Source organism: Corticium candelabrum, chromosome 14 (assembly GCF_963422355.1).
Source record: "Corticium candelabrum chromosome 14, ooCorCand1.1, whole genome shotgun sequence".
NCBI classification, from domain to species: Eukaryota; Metazoa; Porifera; class Homoscleromorpha; order Homosclerophorida; family Plakinidae; genus Corticium; species Corticium candelabrum.
Genome location: NC_085098.1, coordinates 5254765 through 5278435, shown reverse-complemented (window position 1 = coordinate 5278435; position 23671 = coordinate 5254765). Strand labels below are relative to the sequence as shown.

Here is a 23671-nt window from a genome sequence, read left to right as displayed (position 1 = left end):
CCTATCTAGATAGCCATGCATATACATAGCACTGGGCAGCTAGCAGCTTTGCACACACGATGGAGTTCTCGCTGCAAGAATTGGCATTCAGCGCCATAGCGCCAGATGACCATTCTGATAAATCGATTTTACTGTAGCTCTAACGCATGCGTGTCTCGGGTTAGCACGATATGCAGCTTATCAGGTTTCGTCGACGTTACGGTCTGATTCTACTGATCGTATTCTCACTTGTCACTTACTCAGCGATGTTGGTCTGCAAAAGGGGGATTGTTCGAGATAAACGTACGTACTTTAGCTAACTAACTTTATACTCACTGGTTTATCTATTGACAACGCTAATAGGAATGACGTTGATTCCCATTACGTACAACGTCATTTCGTGGCGTAGTCGTAGCATGCCATTGCGCGTATGTCACGCCCTCAGCAAACCACTTTGCCTGTAGAGTCGATACTGTCGTGCGATCCCAACCGAACGTCGAGAAGCAGAGTAGTTGAACATGTCGAATTGTGTTGTGCCTGTGATAGTCCAATTTCTTATTTTTTTTTAGTGCTGATTGAGGGAAAACCAGAGCCATATATATATAGAGTTGCGACAACCCGTATCAAGGGCGCCATTTTGTTTCCATGCGCGCTACGTAAAAAATCTGTCTAAAATCATACTAGGCTACTGCTGTTTCTACATTAAAGTGAGTTTTACGTTGCTACTTGTTGCAACTATTGGACTATGATTTACTTCTTCAGAAGATCGATTTGTGTCGTTTCCTGATCATCGTGGTTTCGGGTGAGAGCGCTACCGAAATACAGAGATTCCAAATGAACCGTCTGCAAGATTTCAGTTGTTTCTGTCAATGTTTGCACTGCAGGAGAGACGTTGTATTGTTCAAACAACCGATCTGAACAGTTCTGACGCTCTTCAAGGAAAACCTCGCGCTTTGGCCTCGGAATTCCAACTTTTATAGCCGTGTTGTTCTGTACACGTTTCTTTCTGCAATGAATGGTATAAATAAAACGATGGCTCATCATCAGAAGCTCAAGTTACAAAAGGTATAAATGCGATGCTTAATCACATGTTACACAAGCACACATGTATACTCATGCACACATTTGTTGACTGGCTAGAGTTGTGTTTCCATACAAGGGCATTCATTTTCATTTCAATTTTTTAACTAATTTTCTCATTGTCATGCTCTTGCTTCCTAGTTCACCTTGACTCTGATTCTTTTCTTTCTCTAACTCCTGTTTTCTTTTACGTTTCATCTGCTTGCATAGAATGTGTAAGCGAACAGTCATGTACTGTTATTTCTTCAGCCTTGTCCAGCAATATTCTTTTCACATTTTTTGATGTCATCAACACTGATTCATCGAAGTTCCTTAGCATGACTTCTACTTTGAGCATCATAGAGAATGCTTTCTCTGATACCTGAGTAAGGCAGCCTTGCTTATACTCTTTTAGAATAGTGAACGTTGCTGAGTCTTGATCACTTAGATCACAGCTGGTCACTTCCACAAAACAACCTGTACAGATTTCCTCATTTTTCTTTATGCTGTGTAGACAGTATCCTACAAGGTTATATAAGCTGTTCAACTCAGCCTTCTGAATGTCATCTATGCAATTTGCTTCTGATATTTCCACTTCAAAATCTTTCAGATCCAGTTCAGTACTTGGTAGCTTCAATGGCTGGTCAAGAAAGTCAATTGCTATGTCTCTATCATCTTCTTGGTAGTTTCCTTGATATGCATGAGGTTGTTTCAGGAACTGTGCAATGCAAATGACTTTTAATGCGTATTTAAATGCCAGTGGTGAAGGAATAGGATTTTTTAGCCTGACTAAACTAAAAAGATTTTCAAGGCAATCTTGAGTAAGACGACTTGTCAAAAGGAACTTGTATCCCATTGAAAGCAACTCCTCTTGGATACCAAGAACACTGTTTGTAGACATTATAATCCCTGCTTGCACGGGTTTCCAGTCATTTTTATCTCCAATTTTCATGCTCTGTACTAAGTTGATAATAGACGTAAGAAATATTAGAGCTTCTTCATATTTATCACAATTCAATCTGCTTAGTGCAACTGCAGGGTACCTGCTTGTCATGAAATCAAACCACCGGTTAAACACATCCAGAAACCAAGCAGTAGAAAGATATTCATTTCCTCGGCCTTCTTCTTTCACAAGGTATTGAAGTCCAGAGCTCACCGACTTACTAAACAGATGCAGTGCATGTGATACTTTCATTTTCTCAAAATGTGATGGAGAAATAGTGGCGTTAGTTAGCTTTGGTGCTAATTTTAAATCATGATGGTTCTCAAACTCTACTAGATCTTTTACAGGTGTAATGGGCACAATACTACAGTTCAAGTTGTTTGCTTTAACAACATCATCAGGTAGAGTGATGACTTTGCCACTAACCAAAGCTGCCTTAAGATTCTTTATTAGGTGAGGAACATCAGCGAGAAAATATAACCATTTGGTTGGACTTTGAGGATGTACTACTTTGCTAACAGTATTGCAGTGTCTTCCAGTCATGAGGCCAAAGCTTCTCCACAGTGCTCGGTTTGCAGCTCCCATGTCACTAGTCACAGCTATGACATGTAAGCCTATCTTTGCAGCACATTCAATAATTCCAGCACAGTTGGTTTCATTACAGTTCCGTCAGTGGAGTTTCCTGTGAAATGGTATGCTACTGTCTGTTTCCACCGTGATGACAGTCCTCCCAACATAAACACAAGAGCATGAGTGGCACTACCACAATGACCAGGCAAAGTCACATTCCCAAGCAATTGTCCACTACTTGCATCATACTCAATACTAGGTGTAATGGACATTTCATCTAATGTGAGACAGCAGACTCTTTCCTCTTCACACAAATTATTTACCTTCACTGCTAAGTATTCAAAAACTTGGCTGAGTAAGTTATATCCTGTGGCTCCACATGCAAATTGAAGTTGTATGGCTTTTTTCACTGTGGCAGATGACCACCGAATTCCTCGCATTCCTCGGGACAATGCTAGCTGCTGATCTTCAGCAAACAGTTTTTTAATCTTTGATTCCTGACTTGCCATTTGCTTAGCAAGTGCATTATTTCTTCTTGTAATTTTGTGCAGTTTGGCTCTTGAAACTTGTAATTTGGCTTTCAATTTTACGACTTCTCTAGCTGTTGTAGAGGAATCAATTGAAAGGGTATTAGATTCATCCACATCTATATCTATATCTGCCACACTGGTTTCATATGCTACAGAGTCATGTTGAGTTGCTTCATCATCGTTGGAATTATGTTCAGCTGTGATAGATTAATTAACTTGCATTAATTGTACTTGGTTCTTCATAGTAGTAATTTAAACAATTGAAAAATGAAAACAATCCCAAGATTGAAGAAACTTCTACTAAACTTTGAAATTATGTCTACCTGTGTGCCTGTTGTCATTACTGCGTGTGTGTGTTCTATCATGTGTAATTTGCAGTTTTCTTTGTAGTTTTATAAATATAGTACAGTTGATTGAGAGGTTATTAATTAAGTGAAGAACAATTCATGCACTGACATAAACGTGTGAACTGTTGCATAGCGACTTACATTTTGAAAATGGTTCTGGTGAAACACCACTGATTGAGTACATGTGGTCTCTCAAGACCAGATTCACTTGCTTGGAAATGTCCACTGGATGTCTTGCTAATGGCGATTTTCTAATACGTTGACGTCGTTCCTTGTGAGGAAATATGGTTGGAACAGCGTTCCACTTAAGTTTTCTTTTTCCATCAGCCCTTCTGCACTCAAATTGTGATTCATCAAAGTGTGCCTTCAAAATGATGAAAATTCCATGTACTTCTGCAGGAGACTATCATCATTATTAAAAAAATGTGCACAAGTGGACCAACTTAGCATGTAGCTGCCAGACATACCATCTAGGCAGTCTACAAATAATATCTATATTAATTAGTTCAAGATCTGAGTCTACTAGAACCAAATCCGCTTTGGCTGACATCACAACGCGTATCTACTGTACCGTAGTGCGTGAGAAACACGATAAACGCTACGGTATTTATGTACCTCGCACAGGAGCGCATATGGCGATGCTATCCAGTTCTTGCGACTTACTCTAGCCTCCCAAACTTTTCTTCTGGCACGATCCTTAGGGAACCGAAACATTTTGAATCCATTCTCTGATCTATTACTACAGTTCCAAGTGCAGCAGTTAACCATAGTCTCGCTAGTGGGTCGAAACGCGCCTAATGCCGGATACCGTCTACACACGACTGGAAACAAAATGGCGCCCATGCGATCACGTGATCACAAATTCCATAACGCCCATGTCGCAACTCTCTCTATATATGGCTCTGGGGAAAACGTTAGCCTCGCAAGCCAGGCTCTTCCGCGCAGTCTCTGATCTAAACGCGTGAATCACACGAGGAGGAGGAGCTCTTGCAGAAATTGCTCCAGCGCGAGAAGAGCCTGGTCGCTTTCGAGAACGTCATAGTGACTTGACCCCGGATCCGGTTTCATAGCTTGGATAAGGTTAATTCGATTTCCTAACGTGCTCATTAGTGTCATTGCGTTTGATACCTGAAGCGGAGAGAAAGCCGCGGAGAGCGCTTGAACACCAAGCCAGTGAAGCTGTTGATGGACAAAGTGCTGGTGAATAATGAGCCCAGGAATGGCCTACATGCACTGGTTCGCTGAACCTACACTCTCCAGCAACGTTTCTTTCTACTGAACTCATCTGCAGGTTTGCGCGAATTGAAACCGACGTAGCAGTGTTCACCACTCTTGCGCGTCTACTCTGACATCTATAGTCTATGGGGAAATGGTATGAGAACTGCCGGGCTTGTTTCACCTAACGGTTCATCAAAGCAGTGGCATACAGCTTGTTGACCTCTCCAGACGGGAACGGAGTCCATGTCATGATCAGATTGGCGTGTATTGCTAACGCAGGGCCGGATCCAGAGGGGTTCAGGGGTTGAAACCCCCTCTTTTCCAATAGGCGCGGTTCAATAATTTTATATAATTTCATTAGAAAAGAGAAAATTAGTAATGCTATAAATAACTGCTAACGGTGAACCCCCGCTTTCAAAAATCCTGGATCCGGCGTTGTAACGCAGTCTATCTGACGGTACTTTCGACTCAGCGAGCAGCTTTTTTGTATCCAGACTATCTTTCTCCGGAAGGATGTAGGCGGAGATGGTCTGGCTACGTAGTACGCTCTGGTGTCTAGGTTTGCGTGGGCTGGCTTGACCACTCTCACGCATGGAGAGTTGAAACATCTTCCATAAGTAAAGGCCTCTCCTTCTCGGTTATCGCGACAGATTGTTAGATTCCGGCATCAGACATACTGGCAGTTTAGTTAATTATTCTACCACTATACGTCTTGAGTCTGTTTAAGACTGGCTTGTTGCTGTTGTTTCCATTCTTGGTTTTGGCGTACTTGTCATTGGCGAGTCCACTCCTGTCCTGTCTTTACCTGTCAGTTGGCTCTGCAGCTTCTGCTGATGTTTGAGTGTGTGCTGTTTCAGTTGTCTCAGATGTTTTCTGTTTCTAATCAATGTGGCGCGTACATATACCTTCTAGAGTCTCTGTGAGTGGTTCTTGTTGCAGTCGCCTGGGGTCATTACTTGAATTCTAGCACTGTACTTTCACTAGCCCAGTTGGTACAGCCCCATTGTCTGTAGCAATTGTGCACCCAGTATGGATCAAGTTGGCTGCCTCATTCACTACAACAAAGTCTGCTCTGTGCTTCTGCTTTGTCTTCGGATTCATCACATTCAATACACATTTGAATCTTAGATAGTACCAATGTACATGGTTATACCTTTGTCTACAGGTTCTAGCTTTTTGCCTGGAGGCAGATCACCTAAATACGTAATGCTTGGATATGTATGCTCTGTTGCGCTGGACAGCAAACTGAGACAACCATCATTCCTATGGACTAGCCTACACCCGGCAAGTCCGAGCTCACGCGGTAGGCAGTGGAAATCGAACCCGCTCAGCTCCGACTCAACTTCCCGTCTCTAGCTTGAGTTTAGTGCACGTGCATTTCAACTAATTGCACACGTGTCCACAACACCTAAATTGGCTGACCAAAATAGCTCCAGCCTCTACTTTATTATAACTTATAAAGCCCTGATTCTCGTGTCTAAAGCTACGGTATACGCTAGACCCTCCTCATGCACTTTTGCTTTCTTTAGAAACTAAGCGATCTCTTTCCGTTACAAGAAACACAGCATCGTCACGTTTTGAGGAAAGAAAAAAATCATTGAAGCGAGCTTGTGCACAATTTCAGCGACCTCTTACGGAGAAAGAGAAGAAACTTTTGTACGCCACAATGGTGGTGGACGATAAACACCGACTCATTTGGTGTCCTGTTAGAAAATCCGGGACAACATCATGGCGTAGCATGATGCTCATCCTGACGGGAAGGTTTTCGGACGTAAAGGCGGCGATAGACCACGCCTTTCATCGCGACTTCCAGGGTCTAACGCGCTTGAGTCACAGCAATGCGGATATCGAGTGGAGGTTGAAGAACTACACGAAATTCATGTCGTACAGAGAGCCACTTCAACGTGTCGTTTCTGACTACAGACAGATTAGATTGCATAAAACTAGACGTCAACAAATTGTTTGTAAATGGGTTGTAGAGTACAACAACCGTCTCAATGGAGGCAAGAGTGAACAGGATGCCTGGAAAAACATCAGTTTTCCTCATTTTGTCAATTATATTACTCGTTTTTATGGCAACAAAGAAAAGTATATAGATCTTAACATTCATTGGAGACCAATCAATTTGATTTGCCATCCTTGTCACATTGATTATGATTTCCTTGTCGACATGGATAGTACTGGTCTTGCTGAGGAATCAGATTATCTCCTCAGATCTGTTGGAGCTCCCTCTTGGCTGCATCTGCCGCATGACAATCGATCGGGTAATGAAACAAAATACAGCTTTATCTCTCAGCTTTCGACCGCTCAGTTTCAACATCTTCGTGATCAATACGACGACGACTACGAGATATTTGGATATCAACGTCTCAATCAACATGAATAATGTGATAACTACAGCTGATTATTCGTGCCAAGATACTAATTGTGATCTAACTTTTAGTCTATAAGCTCTCATGTTAGTCGTTTATTTAGTACTCTCAATTGCTCGTTTTTGTTAAGTTAAAGTTGGTAGAAAATTAATGTTTGGCAGACTACTAAATTTTAGCTACTGTAAGTTGTTTATATAAAAATGCTACAGTCACGTGACGTGTGACCAATCACGAGCGTGTAGTTAGATGGTGTATAATAAGTGAGTGTAACAGTGCAATAAGTGAGAGTGCGGTACAAACCAATACACTTACGTCACGTGACCATCGTATAAATTACTATAATCATACAATATCCATTCTGATATCTACCGAAAATTTCCGAAACAGCGCCCAGGGCGGCTAGACGGAAAATGGAATTTTACAGAAGAAAGTCCGTTCTCAATAATCTTCCAGGCCGTTCGTGCGAAACTCTGGAAAATGGTACCTATCTAGAATTGACTTGAGTATCACAGAGTTTATGACAAGAGTGAGGCCCATCTTGCAACATCCTGGATATTCCAGCACCTAGCGTGCTGACGGTTTACCCACGTGAACAGCTGTTCCTAAATTCGAGGAAACCTAAGAGCACGACCAGACAAGACTGCCCTAGCCTCCTATACACTTCTCGTCAGCCGTTTCTACATAATACGTTCTTCTTTAGCTTTCCATTTTACCTTCTTCGGGTCAGTACATACCCAGCTGAGTATGCTAGTACACAAAGGCATACTTGAAGGGTACTTCACATTTCAATTTTGAGACATTAGTGTTATGCAGGTGGAAGGGAAGCCCATACTTTCATTCACATTTCACTATGCAGTAGGACCTTTACCCGTGTTTCAATGTCGATACCTGGAGGGACGGCGGAAGCATACTTACATTGGTCGGGTATAACGCACGTTAAAAGGCGTAACTTTATCACGTGACTATCATATAATTAGTTATATAATAAATAAAATATTGAATAACTTCTGATAAGAAACGAAAGTGTGCAGAAATGTGTCGCCGGCATGCGATCGACCACCTACACTTACAAATAAAGCAGCTTGTACTGCTGTAGTATTTAGCTGCTGTATCTAGCTGATGACCTTCATCTGCATCATTGCAATCTAGAAAATTCATCACTATTGGATTTCCAGAAGGGAGCGCACATTTTCTTACATGACATCACATCAATGCATAAATTAATTAAATAAAATGTTGTCATGTTGTTTGGAAGAGACTTCAAAATTTTCGGTTGACATTTGAATAGTGCTTGTTTGCTTAAGATACTGAATTGAACTAGCGAAACGTTGATCGGCTGGACATTTGGTTTACCTTGAAGGCACAGTGGAAGCACGTGCCTTTTGGTTCTCCCCTCTAAATCACCCCCTGATATCTTTAGAAAATGAAAATACGACTTCACATTAGGAAAAATTACCGCACGTTCTTGTTCAACTATTTTTTTTATAGTATAATTGCCAATGGATTCAAGCAATAGACACAAAGCGCTTTACAATGATCTAAGAAGCTCTAGTAAGCCATGCACTACTGACTAGCCGTATACCTATAGAGACTGCCGTACTGTCTAAAAACCATCAGCTCCTAAAATACTGCAAGTGCGGGTTTTATGTTTATAAGCCACAAATATACACGTCCAACCCCGTATCTAGATGCGGCTGCTATGGGGAACAAGGTCACGGGAGTTCAGTCCCTAATTTGCATTCGGGACTGCATTCGGGACTGCATACCTGGAAGCAAAGCCAAAGACTGTAGTCCCAAGTACATTCGTATATAAACTAACCATCTACCAGTTGTGCATTCATTCTGTCGCAGTTTTTGAGCTGCACAATTGTCTGCGATCGGATATGACGCTCTCCCTAGGCAACTGGCCTTGTCCTTTGGTTTTCTTCACGGTCTTCTTTATCTCAACTGTTGACTGCAACCAGGTACGCAACAATTTATCTACAACTGAAGAGTAACTAAAGTAAAAGCGGTGCTCAGTCATACGCTTTGACTTTGCATCTGTATCTAGCTAGTGTGCATGCGCAGCAGCTCTCACACTAAAAATACGTTTTCTTTTATCTAGTGTTGTGGTACACTACACGAAAACAGTGCAGACCAGATGTGGGTAAGATACACGCTGTTTTTGAGCATGAAACGTCCATCGTGCAATAACAATTGTTCTAGTTAATCAATTAATTACCTAATTGATTGACCGTTTCGTAGACTAGCACCAATCTGGCCAACACTAAAAGAGTTCGATTGTCAAGCAGCTGGTGGAATAAATCAAATTTGCAGAAGCAACGTGGAGATGCTCAGAATACAATGCATGTGTGGAGCGAGTGGAATGGCAACGACGACAGCCTCAAGTTAGTCACGTGATCGAATAAACGACTTAGGCCAATTAAGATATATCTGTGTTTGGCGTTCCTTCAGGAATTCTACGATGTGGCTGAAAACAGGAAAAGCTGGACATGGCAAACTTTCAGGTAAAATAGATGTCATACGCTCGATTTCAAGCATGAAAAACATTGTCTCTAGCTAATGTTTCTAATGGCGTCTGTATACGTTGCAGGCAAACCAATTCCTGAATTTCAATCAGACAGCGAAGCAACCCTGTGGGAGTGATTGCGAGAATAATTGAACAGTTACAGACATATCATCATGATCGATGCATTGACTTTGAACGACAATTGTTTTAGAAATTTTAGCTTGTAAATTTGCAGACTTTAGAATTGCTGCGGTACATGACGCTATCTATTGTCATGGTACGTAAGAATGTGATTAAGTGCAATTAGAGTATATGTATGCATAATTTTCAAAACTGATCCAATAAAAACACTTGAATGAGACTAGATCTGTTGCAAGTCGTGTACAACACAGTTATCCATTCAAATAAGGCGTGTTGATTGTATACATAATCATCTAAATAAAATTTAAAAATCTTGCACAAATTCTAATTCGCAGACCACAAAATATGAATTTTTAAATTTTAAGATTGCTTGTCTATAGATCATTTGCAAATTAATTTTTAAATTAATTAATAAAACACAAATTTAGTCTTCTACTGTTAATAGATTGTTAGCAAGTCTCTAGCAACTACTTCAATTGTTATATACTAACCAGTTGGAAAACATGTCCGATGAATTTCGACTCAAGCACTACCTGTTTGACCAATAGTGCTCTGTTCAGATAAAGTTGACCAGTAAACGTTTCCCATTGCGTCATGCGAAAGACACTCCTTGTTGTTGACTTTGATATCAGGGTTTCTAACTCCTTGAAAAGCAATGATTTTAGTTCAACAACGGAGGTAAATTGGGACGTGTAACTAACATCATTCGGATTCTCTCGTCAAGACTCATTTTATATAGCCTAGGTTGTTTTTCCGTGGGACTGCCCCTTTGTAGTTCACTCATGCAAGCACGCGTATGTACCCTAGTGACCTAGACGGTGAAACAATTACCAATACTATTTCCTGTCTTTCAAGTGTATCCGTACGCTACATTTACAGACCTGTCACCTTTCTAAAATACGTGACCGCACCCACGCAAATTGCTTAAACACGCCTACTCCCGAGAACACAACACGTGACGTAGGAAAAGTAAACTTTTTCGTGTACAGTCTACTCCATTTGTCTTTAACGTGTTCATTACTGCACAGTGCATACCCAGAAGTAGCAAGCCTACTAGTAGTAAGAAGAACGACTCCTGCATCAAGAGTAGGTTTCCTCACATCCGGGACTTCATTGACCCGCCCACATTCGTCAATTGTCGACTCGATTTCCTCTGCCGACTGCAGTAAAAGGGCGTTTCATGTGCATACGACACCACATAATTGACGTTCTCGTGACAACGAGTTCACATGACCTTCCTAGTGCATTCCCTACAAGATGACACGCCTAGTTCTCTTCATTTCGCTCTGTCTGCTCGAATGGCACTTCTGTCTCGCCTCAGGCGACCCGTCGAACTCGACGACATCGATCTGTAAGCACAACTCGAGCTCACACGGAGGCATCCACGTCGTCGACGTCAACCACGCAGCCGTCGACCCTCTCGTCGTCTCCATATTCATTATTGTCGCCTTCACGGCCAAGTTGATCTTCCATCTGTCGAAGAAACTGACGGCTACGTTACCAGAGTCGGTCCTTTTACTTGTGCTAGGACTCGTTATCGGAGGTATTGTGGTAGGAGCCGATCTCGACGATGACCTCAAGTTTACATCAAATCTTTTCTTTCTCTATCTGCTGCCTCCGATCGTGCTCGAATCTGGATATTTTTTGAAGAGCGGTCTGTTCTTTGATAATCTCGGAACGATTCTGGTGTATGCTGTTGCGGGCACGTTGTGGAATACGTTTTCGCTTGGTGCGTCACTCTATGCGGTCAGTGCGTGGGGATGGGTCCCGGAAATGGACAACCTCAGTTTCGTGCAGGCGCTCTTCTTTGCTAGTCTGACGGCTGCTGTGGATCCTGTGGCCGTGCTGGCCGTATTTGAAGAGATACACGTCAACGAGAAACTGCATATCCTCGTGTTCGGAGAGTCGATACTCAACGATGCCGTCTCGGTTGTTCTCTATCGAATGTTCGAGGCATTCACTGAAAAGCCCGAAGTCGAAGGTCGAGACATCGGACTCGGATTTGCCGCATTCTTCACTGTCAGTCTTGGAGCGTTAGCGATCGGTATAACGATGGGGCTATTGACATCGTTCCTAACGAAATACAGCAAACATGTTGGCGTCGTCGAGCCGATGATTGTATTTAGTATGGGATACGCCGCGTATGTCGTGACCGACCTCCTCCATTGGTCGGGTATCATCAGCGGGCTCTTCTGTGCTATGCTCATACGTCGGTACGCGGAGAACAACATCACTCATCAGTCGAAGACAACGACTCGACAGTTAATGAAGAATGTTGCTCTCATGAGCGAAGCAATCATTTTCATCTTTCTGGGAATACACACAGTGAGCAGCGACAGCCACGACTGGAATACGGCATTTATAGGATTTACTCTAGTTTTCATCAGTATTTATCGTGCCGTTGGTGTATTCGTGTTGACGGCAATACTCAATCCGTTCCATCGTGACAAAATAAGCTTTGTTGATCAGTTCACAATGGCTTATGGCGGACTTCGTGGTGCAGTTTCGTTCTCCCTTGTTCTCATCATAGACGACTGTTTTCCACATAAGAATGTCATGTTTACAACAACGGTGGCCGTTGTGTTCTTCACTGTCTTTGTTCAGGGTATCACAATCAAACCGATTGTTAAAGCTTTACGAGTTCGCTTAGTTAAGGAATCGAAGATGTCCGTGAGTCATCAGCTACACGAACGGGTGTTTACCAATGTCGTATCGGGAATCGAGAACATCAGTGGCGATACGAGTTTCATATCTACAAAAACATTTGTTTCGTGGCTCAATTCGAAGTACATCACGCCTCTGCTGTTACGAAAACCGGAATCAGCCGATCATGAAATTGTTGAGGCGTTCATTGCTGAACAGTACGCCGAAGTGGATCGTAAGTTGAAGAAGATGGAAGAGAAGAGAGAACGATTAGCAAAGCACAGAGAACGACATCCGAATGACTCGGGATCGTCTCTATCTTCACATTCTTCTTCTCCATCTTCCTCCTCCTCCTCTTCCTCGTCTGATTCTGAATCAGGCGAGTGGCTGGAGTGCTGCAAACCGCAACAGATCGACCAGGATCACACGTTCCACTCTCAGCCGACAATTACTCCTAAAGAAGCTCATTCTATGTTTGCCAACCCGTCGGTGGGAGGCGATGCTTATCGTACGGGAGCTCACAAAATTGGTGTCATAACTCCGAAGAATGCACAGAAAAAGGCCTGGAAAGAGGTGAAAAGACGCCTCCTAAGAAAAGCAGACGAAAGACCTACACTAAACAGGTTGGCCAACCTTGTTATGCAAGAAGTAAGTTTGGGGGTGGTGCATCAGGCTGAAGCAGAACAAAAGGAAAGTCCCGAGTCTCTGAGGGAAAGTCATGAGCAATGGCCAGACAACTTGGTTAAAGTGCAATCACGGGCACACGAAGAATCGAGTGTTTAATTCAAACTTCTACTGTTAGCTTTCTTTTAGTATGCGGAAATTTGTCTTAGATGAATTCTATTGAGCTATGTAGTCGCCTACACCAGTAGACGTGCCACTTGCACCCTGCATGCAGCTACAGTACCTCTGTGTTGTAGCAACAATCAGATTTTTGTATAGAATGACAGTCTCTACTTGCTGATAGTAGATATCAATAGTAATTGCAAGACAAATGAATGATATTCAGTTAGATATTATAATAAAATAAAGAATGCAGCCGATGAGTGTGCACATTGAGAATTTTGGGTCTACCAATGTTTCGGTGCCATCCGTGTGACAACGACATTGATATATTATCATCATGCCCATTCGACATCACCAAATCTACGCTCCAGTTACCATTGCCCTGCACTTTCATTCCCACGTGACGCCCTTTTCATTGCCACGTGACGCACTTTCATTGCCAAGTGACACATTTTTCATTGCCACGTGACACACTTTAAATTCCCATGTGACATCTCCACTCCTTCAATAATATATTGACACCAGCCACATGGCCATCTAGAGTGCCAACCCATTGCCTTCAGTTTTACCAAAAAATGGTAGACAAGACAGTAACACATGCAATAATGCTAACAGCTAGCTGTACAAGTCACCCACTATGTAGTGGTCTTATCTTATATATTGATATTAATAATAGATGATTAGAGAGCATTAGGTATTGTCACTGGTGTTTTCCTTAGCCAAAGGTCTTTCGTTATTCTACTCTTATGTCTTTCGTACGTGCGTTTTGTCTTCTTGGGTGGCGCCGGGCCTTCCCGTAGCTTCAGGAAGTAGTGACAATGATATCGATATTTTAATCCAAACTGTCCTTTACCGTGAAATTTCATACGTTTGAGGTACGTTCCTTTGCCAACATACGACTCGTCTGTATCACAAGCCAATATTAGGATAAAATCATTTGAACGATTTACAACACCTACCGATGTACAGATTTGATTTATTGGGCCCTGCAAAGTCCTCGTGTGCTCGTTTTTTAGCATCGGATAGCACCTGGTTAACAATGTATAGTGTTGGTTATGCTAGATGCTTGTGTTTGTAGCTTAGCTCTAGTGCACCTCAAGAACGGTCTTGGATGCCTTCTTTGGGGAGAACTGCATCTGAAGCATGGCCTCATCAACTGGCAACCGACGAATCTAATAAATAATTAGTATAACACACAAAAATTAGTGTTTACTTGAAGACTGTCAGACCAACTGACGAACAGATATACGTACACAGACAGAGACTGATAGGAAAGCAGACAGACAGACAGACACTGCAATGACAAACCAACAGCCAGAAATGAGAAATGAAGACGAACAGCAAGACAGAAAAAATTGCACAAGCAAATAAACAAACAAATAAACAAACAAAATTGATAAAGACATAAACAGAAAACTGACATACAGACAAAAGGAGAGACGGTCGATGCCCCTATTGATCATTCCAATTCTTGCATTTCAATGCTGTTTAAAACGAGGCCGCACCGAAAATTGTCTGATTGGGTAACCTGCCCACCCATGTTTGGAGGGCCACTGACTTTTTTATTTATTATTAAAATGTTTTTTGTTGGCCTGGGGATATCCATGTTTGAGGGGGCATGAGTTTTGAAAAGATGGCAAGATTCTTCGTGTGTCAGGCGACTGTAGTCTTCATGAAGTATTGCAGGAAGTTGGATTCGGTGATCGAGTGGACGATGTACTCAGCCACGTGTTTGGAGCACCACTATTGTTGCACATGCACATGATGAGAAATAAGATGTTTTCTGTTGCTCTGTGCATATCCGTGTCCGAGGGGAGACACATTTTGAGAGATGGCAAGATTCTTCATGTGTCTGGCGACTGCAGTCTTCGTGAGGTGTTGCAGGTGGTTGCATTCGGTGATTAAGTGGATGATGTACTCAGCATGCAAACTGCGACCACAGATACTTCCTCCAAACAAGACGCTCAGTTACAGGATAATTAAAAAATAAAAATAACATACTCCGCCCGCCTGCCCGTCTTTTTCCGCTGCATGTTACCCCAATCAGACAATTTTTTCGTGCAGCCTGATTTAAATCGTAAATGTTTCAAATGTTCTAATGTACATTTGATTTTATACAAACCAATGAGTAAAATTTGCAAGTTTGGATGAGCAGTAATTCTATTGTTTGATAAGGATGTCATTGGAAACTTATCTTATTGCCATTTTTACACAAATTAAAAATTGCAACAGTAGCAGTGGTACAGTACCATTGTATCATTCTAATTTTGTAACCTGACGTCCTGCCCAACATTATGGCCAACACACAAAGTGAGAAAATTTGCCCTCTGCCTGAACTGCTTCACTGAACGGTTTGTAAAAATCAAATGTACATTATTCAAAACATTTGAAAGTTACGATTTTAACAACAGTCAAATGCAACTATTGAAATGATCAAATGGGACACAGACCAGAGACAATATGCAGTAGTTGTTAACTTCAAAATTCTATTGTAAATTTTATTGTCTAAATAGACAACCTAGCCACATACAAACGTTTACACATTAATTACAGATTAGTAGATTTACCTGCTTGGCAACAAGGTTCATCTTCCATGGGCTGCCCTTCACTCCCCTTCTACTGGCATACACAGTCTGACAAACACACGTGCATTAATTTCAACCAATCCTGGCAACAGATTTAACTGCTTACCACTTTATCCGGTTTGTCTTTGAGGCATCTACTTTCATACTCTTCTTCTGTGATAGAACGTGGACGGATTTTACCAAAGAGAGGACGTTTAGCTGGCAAACACGAAGTTGTGTGTAATGGTGCACGAATTGCAAGCCTGAAATTGATACGTGATTAGAAGAGAAGGAGATGGAAAGACGTGGCAAGTAAAGGAACCTGAGAGTGTTGCAAGTAAACGACCGAATCGCTCTAAAATTCATCATATACGGGAGAGTGAATCACGTGATGTAGGACTCTGTCACGTGGTCGGTTGATGGTGCTTATTCAAAATCATGTATTTTAATTAATAGACCGTATGAGATAAAATATATATTTAATTAATTATTGTCTGTTTGTCGTCTAAACTGAGCTCTTTTTGCATTGACCTTCCTTTTCTTGAATGCTGGGGCGGCCTCTTGTTTGACATGTACTGGTAGTTTGACGTCGTCGGATGGGTACGTCTTTTCTTTAAAACTGAAGTCCTCGTCATCGTTCTCGTCTTCACTACTGTTGTCTTGATCGGTCTTATCGGGCACGGTGGGATCAACCGGTTCACTAGACAACACGTTTAGAATTGTACCAACAAAATGTGCAACACACACAAATACACACACACACACACACACACACACACACACACACACACACACACACACACACACACACACACACACACACACACACACAACTTGAAAATGGCAAAGTAAATCAACCACAAACATGTGAATTACTGCCACTGACGTACCACAGTCTAACTGTCGTCCAGGCCCCATAAGGATCAACTCGTTCATGTTGCTGCCTCTTCACCCCAGTCGGATTTCGAATTTGTGAGTCTGCTGATAAATTAGAGCCCTCGTCCAAACTGTTTCCGACATCAGTGGAAGAGTCCGTTTCTTCTTTTACAACCGGTTTCTTCTCCTCCTCACTAAAACAAAGTACAAGAAGAAAACAGTTACCTGTGAGTGTGTGTGCGTGTGTGTCATTTGCATACAAGACTCGTCACTAGACTAGTACACTACCTCTCTTCACGAGTCGTCTCATCTGTTTCTAGCTCCACATATCCCTCAGGTTTTTCCCACATTGCCTCTGCAATTGGCAAAACCTGTTAACAACACTCCAACAATATAATTCCTAGTTTCCCATACAAACATCGGGAAACTCAAAATATCAGGGTATGAGAAAGTCTCAAAACATTTTCTAACCGACCACTAAATTTGGTGCTCTAAGTTTGTGTATTACTAACAGCATGTCATACCTCCAGTAGATGTGTTGTAATAATATGTGTATCCTTCCGGACTCAAGCCTTTCACCCATTGCCCCGAATCATCCACTCGATCGTGACTATTTTCCAAGTTTTCGCTCACACATAAATCAATAGAACTAGAAGCCGACGACGCTCGAACAACTTTGGCGTTCCTTCCGACTACAGTCTCGCCCTCAGAGTACAGAGGTGACGGTTGAGGATTGGTGAAGTATGCCGCTGCCGCAGCCGCTGCAGACCACTGCGTACTGACACTTCCTCCCACTACATTAAAAGACAACAGAATTAACTGAACATCATGACAACAATAATATGATTAGACAATTAAATAATAAAAAACAAAGAGTCAAACCAGACAATCCGACTAACAGACACACACTACCCAAAGAAGCAAATGTCGAAACACATTTCAACGTATCTACCCTACTACTCCCGATGTTATTTGAGTAATATTCACTTCAAAAATTTTACCCTAAAAAATAAGATATTAAATATGAAATATTTTTCGGACTCGAAAATTACCAATGTCCGGGCTTTCGTACACAAATCATTGTAATCAATGGATGATAGATGGAAGTCTGCAGCTCAAGATGGCAACTCAAAGGGAGTGCCTATTTTTTCAACTGTGGCTTCTGCTTTCAAACCGAAATGCCAGTACTGTACCATTTCCTGTGTGATATATACACTGTACTGCTTGTGTAGACAGTCAACTGGTAGAAAACTTCTGCTGCAGTATCGTGCTGAGCGTCGTCGAACTGTTTATAGAATTTAATCAGCTTGATATAAAAATTAACAAATAAATTAAATAATTAATAATGACTAATAGTTAAATACTGCATATCAAGACCGTAAATTATGATTAAAAATCAAAATTATTCTTGAGCCTCGAAAAGACTTAATAATTAAGCTAGGTTTACAATATGACGCTGATGACGCCTGCGACACTCGTGAGGACGCTCTCGCGAAGACGGCGAGTAGGTGTCAAAATGCTGATGCCGATGCTGTACCATTTACATTATCATTTGATTAGCGTCAGCGACGATCCACTACGCGCATGCTCATCATAACAGTATTTAAAAGTCTGTGATTTGGTTTTCATTTCCTGAGTTTCTCCCTCACCAAGTTGTCGCGGAGACGCTTCCACATTATTTGGCAGCCTGCTGCAGGGAGCCCGCCTTTTTCAATACGTTTTTCCAAGCGTTTTCTTGTGCCTCTCATCTCTAAGATACCGTGATTTGATCTGCCACAAGCAGCCATACCAACACGTATACACTTTCGGTAGGCTTCTCTTCCATAGTTTAGTTCCGGTTATTTCACTCCCGGATTTGATCTCTGATTTGTCGACAAAAGGCACATGCTTCCGGTAGACGCTAGAGCGCGTCCGGTCTCGAAAACATTAGAAGCAGTAGGGTACCTATTCTCCCATTAGCTGTACATCAGACAACATTCGGTAGTGCTCACTGACTCTAGTATTGTCAAAGCAGACAGCAGACAGACAAAGAAACTGTCTATTACACAGCTAGCAAGTCCACAGTCGAGCAGTAAAAACCCATAGTCAGATGCAAATCTACCACAGGCCCAACGTGTCCGAGCACCAAGGTCCCGAAAGGATGTGTCACTCATTTCCCGGATGTTTCGTTGCAATATCTACGCAGCAATCAAACCTAGACAGTTTCGGGATTATGGTAACTATGAATCTATTATTAATGGCTTTGCTTTGCTAGGAACTATACGCGTAGAATGGACCTGACAAAACCTTAGTTATTGATGAAGAACTTTTAGGATGATTGTTGCTGATACTAAAAGTACTTGAGATGTCTATTAATATCAATCAAGCACCAAGCAAAATAGGACTGTAACCAAGTTAGTTAGTTATTGCTATTAGAAGTCTAAGCCAGGCTGGTAAAAATCAACAAATGAAATGCTAGCAAGCAAAGACCAATACAGAAAAAACAGTAAAGTGTGCTTAAAGACAGACAAACAGAATAACAAATTGATTTCAATTGTTTACATGCGGCTGCCTGTTTCCTCCTTTGTATGGCATCGCGTACAGCTGAGTCGTGCCGTCTGGCCGGGTTACTCACAAGATCCTTTTCGTATGCTTGCAAAGCAGCCTACAGAGCAAAACCGATTGCACGACAAGCAATACAAAATATGCATTTTCTTCACACAAAATAGCCGACAAACCACAAGGTTTGATCGTCATCATTGATGAGTGAATACGCAAATTTAATTATCAATGTTACCTTTTCGATCTCCCTTAGTGTGTATGACTTGGTTTTCATTTGCTCCTCTTGGTCACGACTTTTCTGACGAGCCTAACAATCAACAAACAAAAATATAAAATAAAGATGACGCTACGTACAACTGTGGAAGTAGAAATGTTTTCAATCCATAAACTAGAACTACAAAGACATTTACATAAATAAAATAATGTGTAACACTTGGCACAAAAATTGGGTACAAACAGTGTGTGTGTGTGTGTGTGTGTGTGTGTGTGTGTGTGTGTGTGTGTGTGTGTGTGTGTGTGTGTGTGTGTGTGTGTGTGTAAAGAAGCAATTATTTATATGCAAGACACAATATGCCAAACCACACTACAGCAATACACCATGTGTTGAAATGTGTTCACAACTAACTCACCATGCAACTACATGAGCGTGCATCCAGTCCATCCATGGCTGGACCGGTTCTTGAAAAATGCACTTTCACCAGACGCTTAATGTAATGGCACCAACGTCCGTTTTAATGGTATGGCCAATTAAATAAGTAATATATTTGTACTCATGGCAGTACTTTGTATGCTTACCTAATAGTGTGTTACATCACCTTTTAGCGCACGCTAAGCCAGACCGATTATTTGCTTCCTACACCCTTGAACTAGTTGACACGCACGCACACACACACACACACACACACACACACACACACACAAACGGACAGATAAACAGACAGACAAACACACACACACACACACACACACACACACACACACACACACACACAAACGGACACACGCACACACGCACACACACAAATTGGTCTGGACTCCAAGGAACCAAATTTCTTCCTTCTATGTCCTTACACAACAGTATTATACGTTTATACCTCTTTAATTCTCTTCTGTACATTATTCTTGTGTCTTACGCCCTGCTCATGATGTTGTATACTCTGTAAACAAGCAAGCAAATGAAATTTCTCACTCCCAAAATGCTTCAACGTTGGAAATTCGCCAACCGCTTTGTTGTCACCGAACCAGCATTTGCAGATTTCACAAAAACGACGCGGCTGCGACTTCCAATACTCCGTCATGTTTTACGTATGTTGAAACACGTCTACCAATTGATAACAAATTCGCGACAGCTCCCGTATGTAACTTCGCGGGCTGCGTTAACAAAAAATGGAAACTGAAATGGAAACGGAAACGAAGGTTGAGAGTGCTGTTTGTTACTGAGCTCGCTTATTTAATGGTATTACATATAGCCTGACGTGAATTTAAGTAAGCTAAGCTCTACAAACGGTCGCATCAACGTGAAAGTGCAAGCGCAGGTGCAACCAGGCTTCTAGTGCGACGGCCAAGATGTTTCGATTGTCTATCCCTTGTGGATTGTTTTGTAGGATGGAGGTACGGTCCATTTCGTAGTCAAGAGAACAACACCAATGATGAAGCTTATGACAGCGTATTGTGACAGAAAGGTGGGATGTGATAGGAACATACGGGAATGTCATTTCACAATACATTATTCTGTTAATATTTGTATTTGCTGTTGAAGGGCATTCAGATGAATAGTATTCGTTTTGTATTTGATGGCAATCCGATTACTCCTGAGAACACACCTGATCAGGTTACATGTGACACACACACACACACACACACACACACACACACACACACACACACACACACACACACACACACTTGTGCACACAAACACATGTACAGTAACACACAAACACATGTACACACACATGTACACACAAACACATCAGTGTTGAAAATAGGGAACTATTTTGGCTCGGACAGACTGAGCCTTGGTAGGACATTCGTTTCATGTCTAATTAAGTGCCTCCCCTACTGCATCCATTTTACATGTAATTTTTGATAACCAACTTCCAAGGGAGAAATGGCATTAAAGGCAGCTGACGTTTTCTCTAGATAAAGCATGCTAGGAGGCACAAGTTCATGAAATTAATATTTACACCATTGGAAAGGCCATCACATGCTAAGAGGCAAGGTTTACAGTATCATATATGCATATGGGTGGATGTTTTGTCCAAACACTTCCCAACACTGATGCAGTATTTGGTCGGACAAACAGCACATTTGGTGGGACATTGTCCTATGTCCTACCGTTATTTCCACACTGCACATGTACACACACACACACACACACACACACACACACACACACACACACACACACACACACACACACACACACCACATTTACAGAAGCCAGTCTGTCTGTTTGATATTGTAACAATATTTTAGCTTGCCATGGAAGAAGACGACTGTATTGAAGTCTACCAGTCTCAAACTGGCGGGAAAGTCTGAAGCCGACATTGGGCCACTTGTTTGCTTTAGTTTAATTTTGCCCTACCGTACTACTAGAATAGTCCATAAACAGTAGAGATGTATTGCAGTATAGACTTCTTCTTAGTTAATACTGTAAACCTTAAAAGAGTATTGTTGTTTTGAGATTAAGTCAAGCAAGACGTTTTTGCTTTGTTTCTGACTCTACTGTGCCCTAATACTGTGTGCCACACCAACCGTGAGCAACTCGATCACAACATCCTCTGTCCCACATGCCTTTGCCACATTACACCACACAATGTCACTTGTGTTTTCAACCGAAACATTCAGTGTTACCCCTCCCCTTCATACATTGAAAATTTCAAACTGGGTGCTTGTATAAAAATATCCTTTAAAATTTAATGTCAAATGTATCAATACATACAAATACACAAAAGCATCTAAATCTAAAATAAATTAAAAAACAAGCCTATGACTCACAATTCTGTGTGACATCAAGTTTACTGCTTAGGAGACCAGCTTCATAACTCTAGCTGTTTTGCCATCTGCTCCCGCAGACGAAATTTTTGTATCTGTATATTGCATAACGTACGTGTATGGTCAACACACTGATGGCTTGTCGGTAGCCTCGTCCCCAGGCGTTTGCCTTGTTCCTCCATGCAGCGCTCGCGCGTCACATCCGACAGCCTAGTCATGTGACATGCGAGCGCTGAACAGAGGAGTGAGGTAAACTCCTGGAGATGAGTCTAGCCTGTCGGGTCGTGCATACTCACCTTTCCTGTAACGGTCATCGGAAATGAATCGACAAAGACGACATAGCGAGGCACCTTCATGTACGCAATCTGACAAAAGCACATAATTTAAACACAAAAATGTACGAAAATAGGTTGACATATAGTTGCATCAAATCTCACTTCGTCTCTGCAGAATTCTCGTATGTCTTCAATGGTGGCTTCTTCGTTGGATTTAAGACTGCAAGGTGATTGTGTGATCAAGCAGCATGAATTTCATTAAATTGTGTTGAGTACCCACATAATGCATGCACAGAGTTCCTCTCCGAGTCGATCGTCAGGCACACCAATAATCTAACTGACAGCATTACGTTCAGCATCACATCAAATCGATACGTCTGAATTTGTCTGAATGTCTAACACACTTTTGCTGTTCATCATTTGACAGTGTTTAATAATAAATAAATAAATAAAAATACGTAAAAATAAATAAAAAAATTAATAAAAATACATAAAATTAAACAAAAATAAATAAATAAATGAGTAAATAAATAGGAAATAAATAAATAAATAAGTAAATAAATATAAGTAAATAATAATAAGTAAATAAATAAATAAATAGAAAATAAATAAATAAGTAAATAAATAAATAAATAAATAATTAAATAAATAATAAATAAATAAACAAATTAATAAATAATTAAGTAAATAAATAGTTAAATAAAATAAATCAATGAAAGGGAGCACTACACTGGGCGCTGAGAAATTGACCCCTTTCCAGTTCAGGTACTTTGGTTGTACAGTAGAATTAGCAATGTGTTTCCAAACGCACTGCAAAGCAGGGAATGTACACACTGTACCTATGCGTGTGTTCCTGGAACACCCAATGATTGACTTTAGACTCAACAAAGAGGCACAGGTACGTACTCCAATTGCAACAGCACCAGACAGTTGCTGCACACATACACTTGTTTGCACAAATTAACACCACGTGCACGTCACTAGGCCCAGGCATCCCAGCACTTGTATATACAGGTGGCTGAGAAAGGACAGACAGTCTTATCATCAAACGGTAAATCACTTCAATGCGGAGCTTTGTCTCAGGTTCAATGACTCTCCATTCGCTAGGACCTTGAAGGTACACTCAAAAGTCATGATTAGTAATCAAAATTGGAACGTCTTGTGTGACTGCTCCTAGACTAGCGGGCAAGCTCCAACAACCATACGTCAAGATTACATGAGCGATAACAATGTCAATGCATGCTATACATTCAAAAGTCGTTTACATGGTCGTTTCCGCCGAGTCGGTTGCCACTTTGTGACTACCCGGAAAATGACTACT

At 41.5% G+C, this 23671-nt stretch overlaps 8 protein-coding genes across 13 annotated transcripts in view; 4 read left to right on the top strand and 4 right to left on the bottom strand.

The window, feature by feature from the left end:
• The first annotated feature begins 156 nt into the window (after positions 1 to 156).
• Positions 157 to 7298, top strand: LOC134190126 (carbohydrate sulfotransferase 8-like). Its single transcript, XM_062658550.1, has 2 exons — positions 157 to 282; positions 6176 to 7298. The coding sequence occupies exons 1-2, from the start codon at positions 171 to 173 to the stop codon at positions 7030 to 7032; spliced, it is 969 nt and encodes a 322-aa protein (XP_062514534.1). The 5' UTR covers positions 157 to 170; the 3' UTR covers positions 7033 to 7298.
• On the bottom strand, positions 1305 to 2583 carry LOC134189834 (uncharacterized). Its single transcript, XM_062658230.1, has 2 exons — positions 1388 to 2583; positions 1305 to 1325 (listed from the first exon to the last, which is right to left on the bottom strand). The coding sequence occupies exons 1-2, from the start codon at positions 2564 to 2566 to the stop codon at positions 1305 to 1307; spliced, it is 1200 nt and encodes a 399-aa protein (XP_062514214.1). The 5' UTR covers positions 2567 to 2583.
• A 1533-nt stretch (positions 7299 to 8831) lies between the features above and the next one.
• Positions 8832 to 9886, top strand: LOC134190070 (uncharacterized). Its single transcript, XM_062658487.1, has 5 exons — positions 8832 to 8982; positions 9123 to 9164; positions 9263 to 9405; positions 9473 to 9525; positions 9612 to 9886. The coding sequence occupies exons 1-5, from the start codon at positions 8902 to 8904 to the stop codon at positions 9662 to 9664; spliced, it is 372 nt and encodes a 123-aa protein (XP_062514471.1). The 5' UTR covers positions 8832 to 8901; the 3' UTR covers positions 9665 to 9886.
• A 657-nt stretch (positions 9887 to 10543) lies between these two features.
• Positions 10544 to 13367, top strand: LOC134189960 (sodium/hydrogen exchanger 3-like). Its single transcript, XM_062658362.1, has one exon. It carries the CDS (start codon positions 10926 to 10928, stop codon positions 13092 to 13094), a length of 2169 nt encoding a protein of 722 aa, XP_062514346.1. The 5' UTR covers positions 10544 to 10925; the 3' UTR covers positions 13095 to 13367.
• A 201-nt stretch (positions 13368 to 13568) lies between these two features.
• Positions 13569 to 16036, bottom strand: LOC134189557 (large ribosomal subunit protein uL22m-like). Its single transcript, XM_062657869.1, has 6 exons — positions 15984 to 16036; positions 15789 to 15924; positions 15665 to 15730; positions 14192 to 14269; positions 14057 to 14126; positions 13569 to 14001 (listed from the first exon to the last, which is right to left on the bottom strand). Exons 1-6 carry the CDS (start codon positions 16028 to 16030, stop codon positions 13778 to 13780), a joined length of 621 nt encoding a protein of 206 aa, XP_062513853.1. The 5' UTR covers positions 16031 to 16036; the 3' UTR covers positions 13569 to 13777.
• LOC134189556 (WW domain-binding protein 4-like) lies at positions 16036 to 20464 on the bottom strand. Its single transcript, XM_062657868.1, has 8 exons — positions 20302 to 20464; positions 20173 to 20235; positions 19314 to 19385; positions 19079 to 19181; positions 17062 to 17331; positions 16826 to 16892; positions 16552 to 16731; positions 16036 to 16361 (listed from the first exon to the last, which is right to left on the bottom strand). Exons 1-8 carry the CDS (start codon positions 20374 to 20376, stop codon positions 16145 to 16147), a joined length of 1047 nt encoding a protein of 348 aa, XP_062513852.1. The 5' UTR covers positions 20377 to 20464; the 3' UTR covers positions 16036 to 16144.
• Positions 20408 to 21770, top strand: LOC134189558 (small ubiquitin-related modifier 3-like). Its single transcript, XM_062657870.1, has 5 exons — positions 20408 to 20494; positions 20548 to 20613; positions 20683 to 20760; positions 20838 to 20909; positions 21557 to 21770. Exons 1-5 carry the CDS (start codon positions 20465 to 20467, stop codon positions 21617 to 21619), a joined length of 309 nt encoding a protein of 102 aa, XP_062513854.1. The 5' UTR covers positions 20408 to 20464; the 3' UTR covers positions 21620 to 21770.
• A 113-nt stretch (positions 21771 to 21883) lies between these two features.
• LOC134189555 (medium-chain acyl-CoA ligase ACSF2, mitochondrial-like) overlaps positions 21884 to 23671 on the bottom strand; it is a 7834-nt gene continuing 6046 nt past the window's right edge. For 3 of the 6 annotated variants that reach the window (XM_062657864.1, XM_062657865.1, XM_062657867.1), the window contains 4 exons: positions 22631 to 22683; positions 22513 to 22570; positions 22372 to 22440; positions 21884 to 22170 (listed from right to left, as the gene is read on the bottom strand). In XM_062657864.1, coding sequence (XP_062513848.1) covers positions 22120 to 22170; positions 22372 to 22440; positions 22513 to 22570; positions 22631 to 22683 — 231 coding nt within the window. In that variant the 3' untranslated portion in view covers positions 21884 to 22119. Of the gene's footprint in view, positions 22171 to 22371; positions 22441 to 22512; positions 22571 to 22626; positions 22688 to 23671 lie in introns of those variants that run through there. The other 3 variants (XR_009971509.1, XR_009971508.1, XR_009971507.1) reach the window with 3 other exon arrangements.

Bases quoted from the DNA above. Each gene is read 5' to 3' on its own strand.
- LOC134190070 (XM_062658487.1), top strand. From the start codon at position 8,902: ATGACGCTCTCCCTAGGCAACTGGCCTTGTCCTTTGGTTTTCTTCACG. The intron at 8,983-9,122 runs GTACGCAACAAT...TCTTTTATCTAG, and splicing joins CAACTGTTGACTGCAACCAG to TGTTGTGGTACACTACACGA. The intron at 9,165-9,262 runs GTAAGATACACG...ACCGTTTCGTAG, and splicing joins ACAGTGCAGACCAGATGTGG to ACTAGCACCAATCTGGCCAA.
- LOC134189557 (XM_062657869.1), bottom strand. From the start codon at position 16,030: ATGATGAATTTTAGAGCGATTCGGTCGTTTACTTGCAACACTCTCAG. The intron at 15,731-15,788 runs GTAAGCAGTTAA...TGTGTTTGTCAG, and splicing joins AAGACAAACCGGATAAAGTG to ACTGTGTATGCCAGTAGAAG. The intron at 14,002-14,056 runs GTAGGTGTTGTA...CTTGTGATACAG, and splicing joins TAAATCAAATCTGTACATCG to ACGAGTCGTATGTTGGCAAA.
- LOC134189556 (XM_062657868.1), bottom strand. From the start codon at position 20,376: ATGACGGAGTATTGGAAGTCGCAGCCGCGTCGTTTTTGTGAAATCTGC. The intron at 20,236-20,301 runs GTTGGCGAATTT...GCTTGTTTACAG, and splicing joins GGTTCGGTGACAACAAAGCG to AGTATACAACATCATGAGCA. The intron at 16,362-16,551 runs GTACGTCAGTGG...CGTGTTGTCTAG, and splicing joins TGGACGACAGTTAGACTGTG to TGAACCGGTTGATCCCACCG.
- LOC134189558 (XM_062657870.1), top strand. From the start codon at position 20,465: ATGGAAACTGAAATGGAAACGGAAACGAAG. The intron at 20,614-20,682 runs GTGCAACCAGGC...ATTGTTTTGTAG, and splicing joins ACGTGAAAGTGCAAGCGCAG to GATGGAGGTACGGTCCATTT. The intron at 20,761-20,837 runs GTGGGATGTGAT...TTGCTGTTGAAG, and splicing joins CAGCGTATTGTGACAGAAAG to GGCATTCAGATGAATAGTAT.
- LOC134189960 (XM_062658362.1), top strand. From the start codon at position 10,926: ATGACACGCCTAGTTCTCTTCATTTCGCTCTGTCTGCTCGAATGGCAC.
- LOC134189834 (XM_062658230.1), bottom strand. From the start codon at position 2,566: ATGGGAGCTGCAAACCGAGCACTGTGGAGAAGCTTTGGCCTCATGACT. The intron at 1,326-1,387 runs GTAGAAGTCATG...AAATGTGAAAAG, and splicing joins CATTCTCTATGATGCTCAAA to AATATTGCTGGACAAGGCTG.
- LOC134190126 (XM_062658550.1), top strand. From the start codon at position 171: ATGCAGCTTATCAGGTTTCGTCGACGTTACGGTCTGATTCTACTGATC. The intron at 283-6,175 runs GTACGTACTTTA...TGCTTTCTTTAG, and splicing joins GGGGATTGTTCGAGATAAAC to AAACTAAGCGATCTCTTTCC.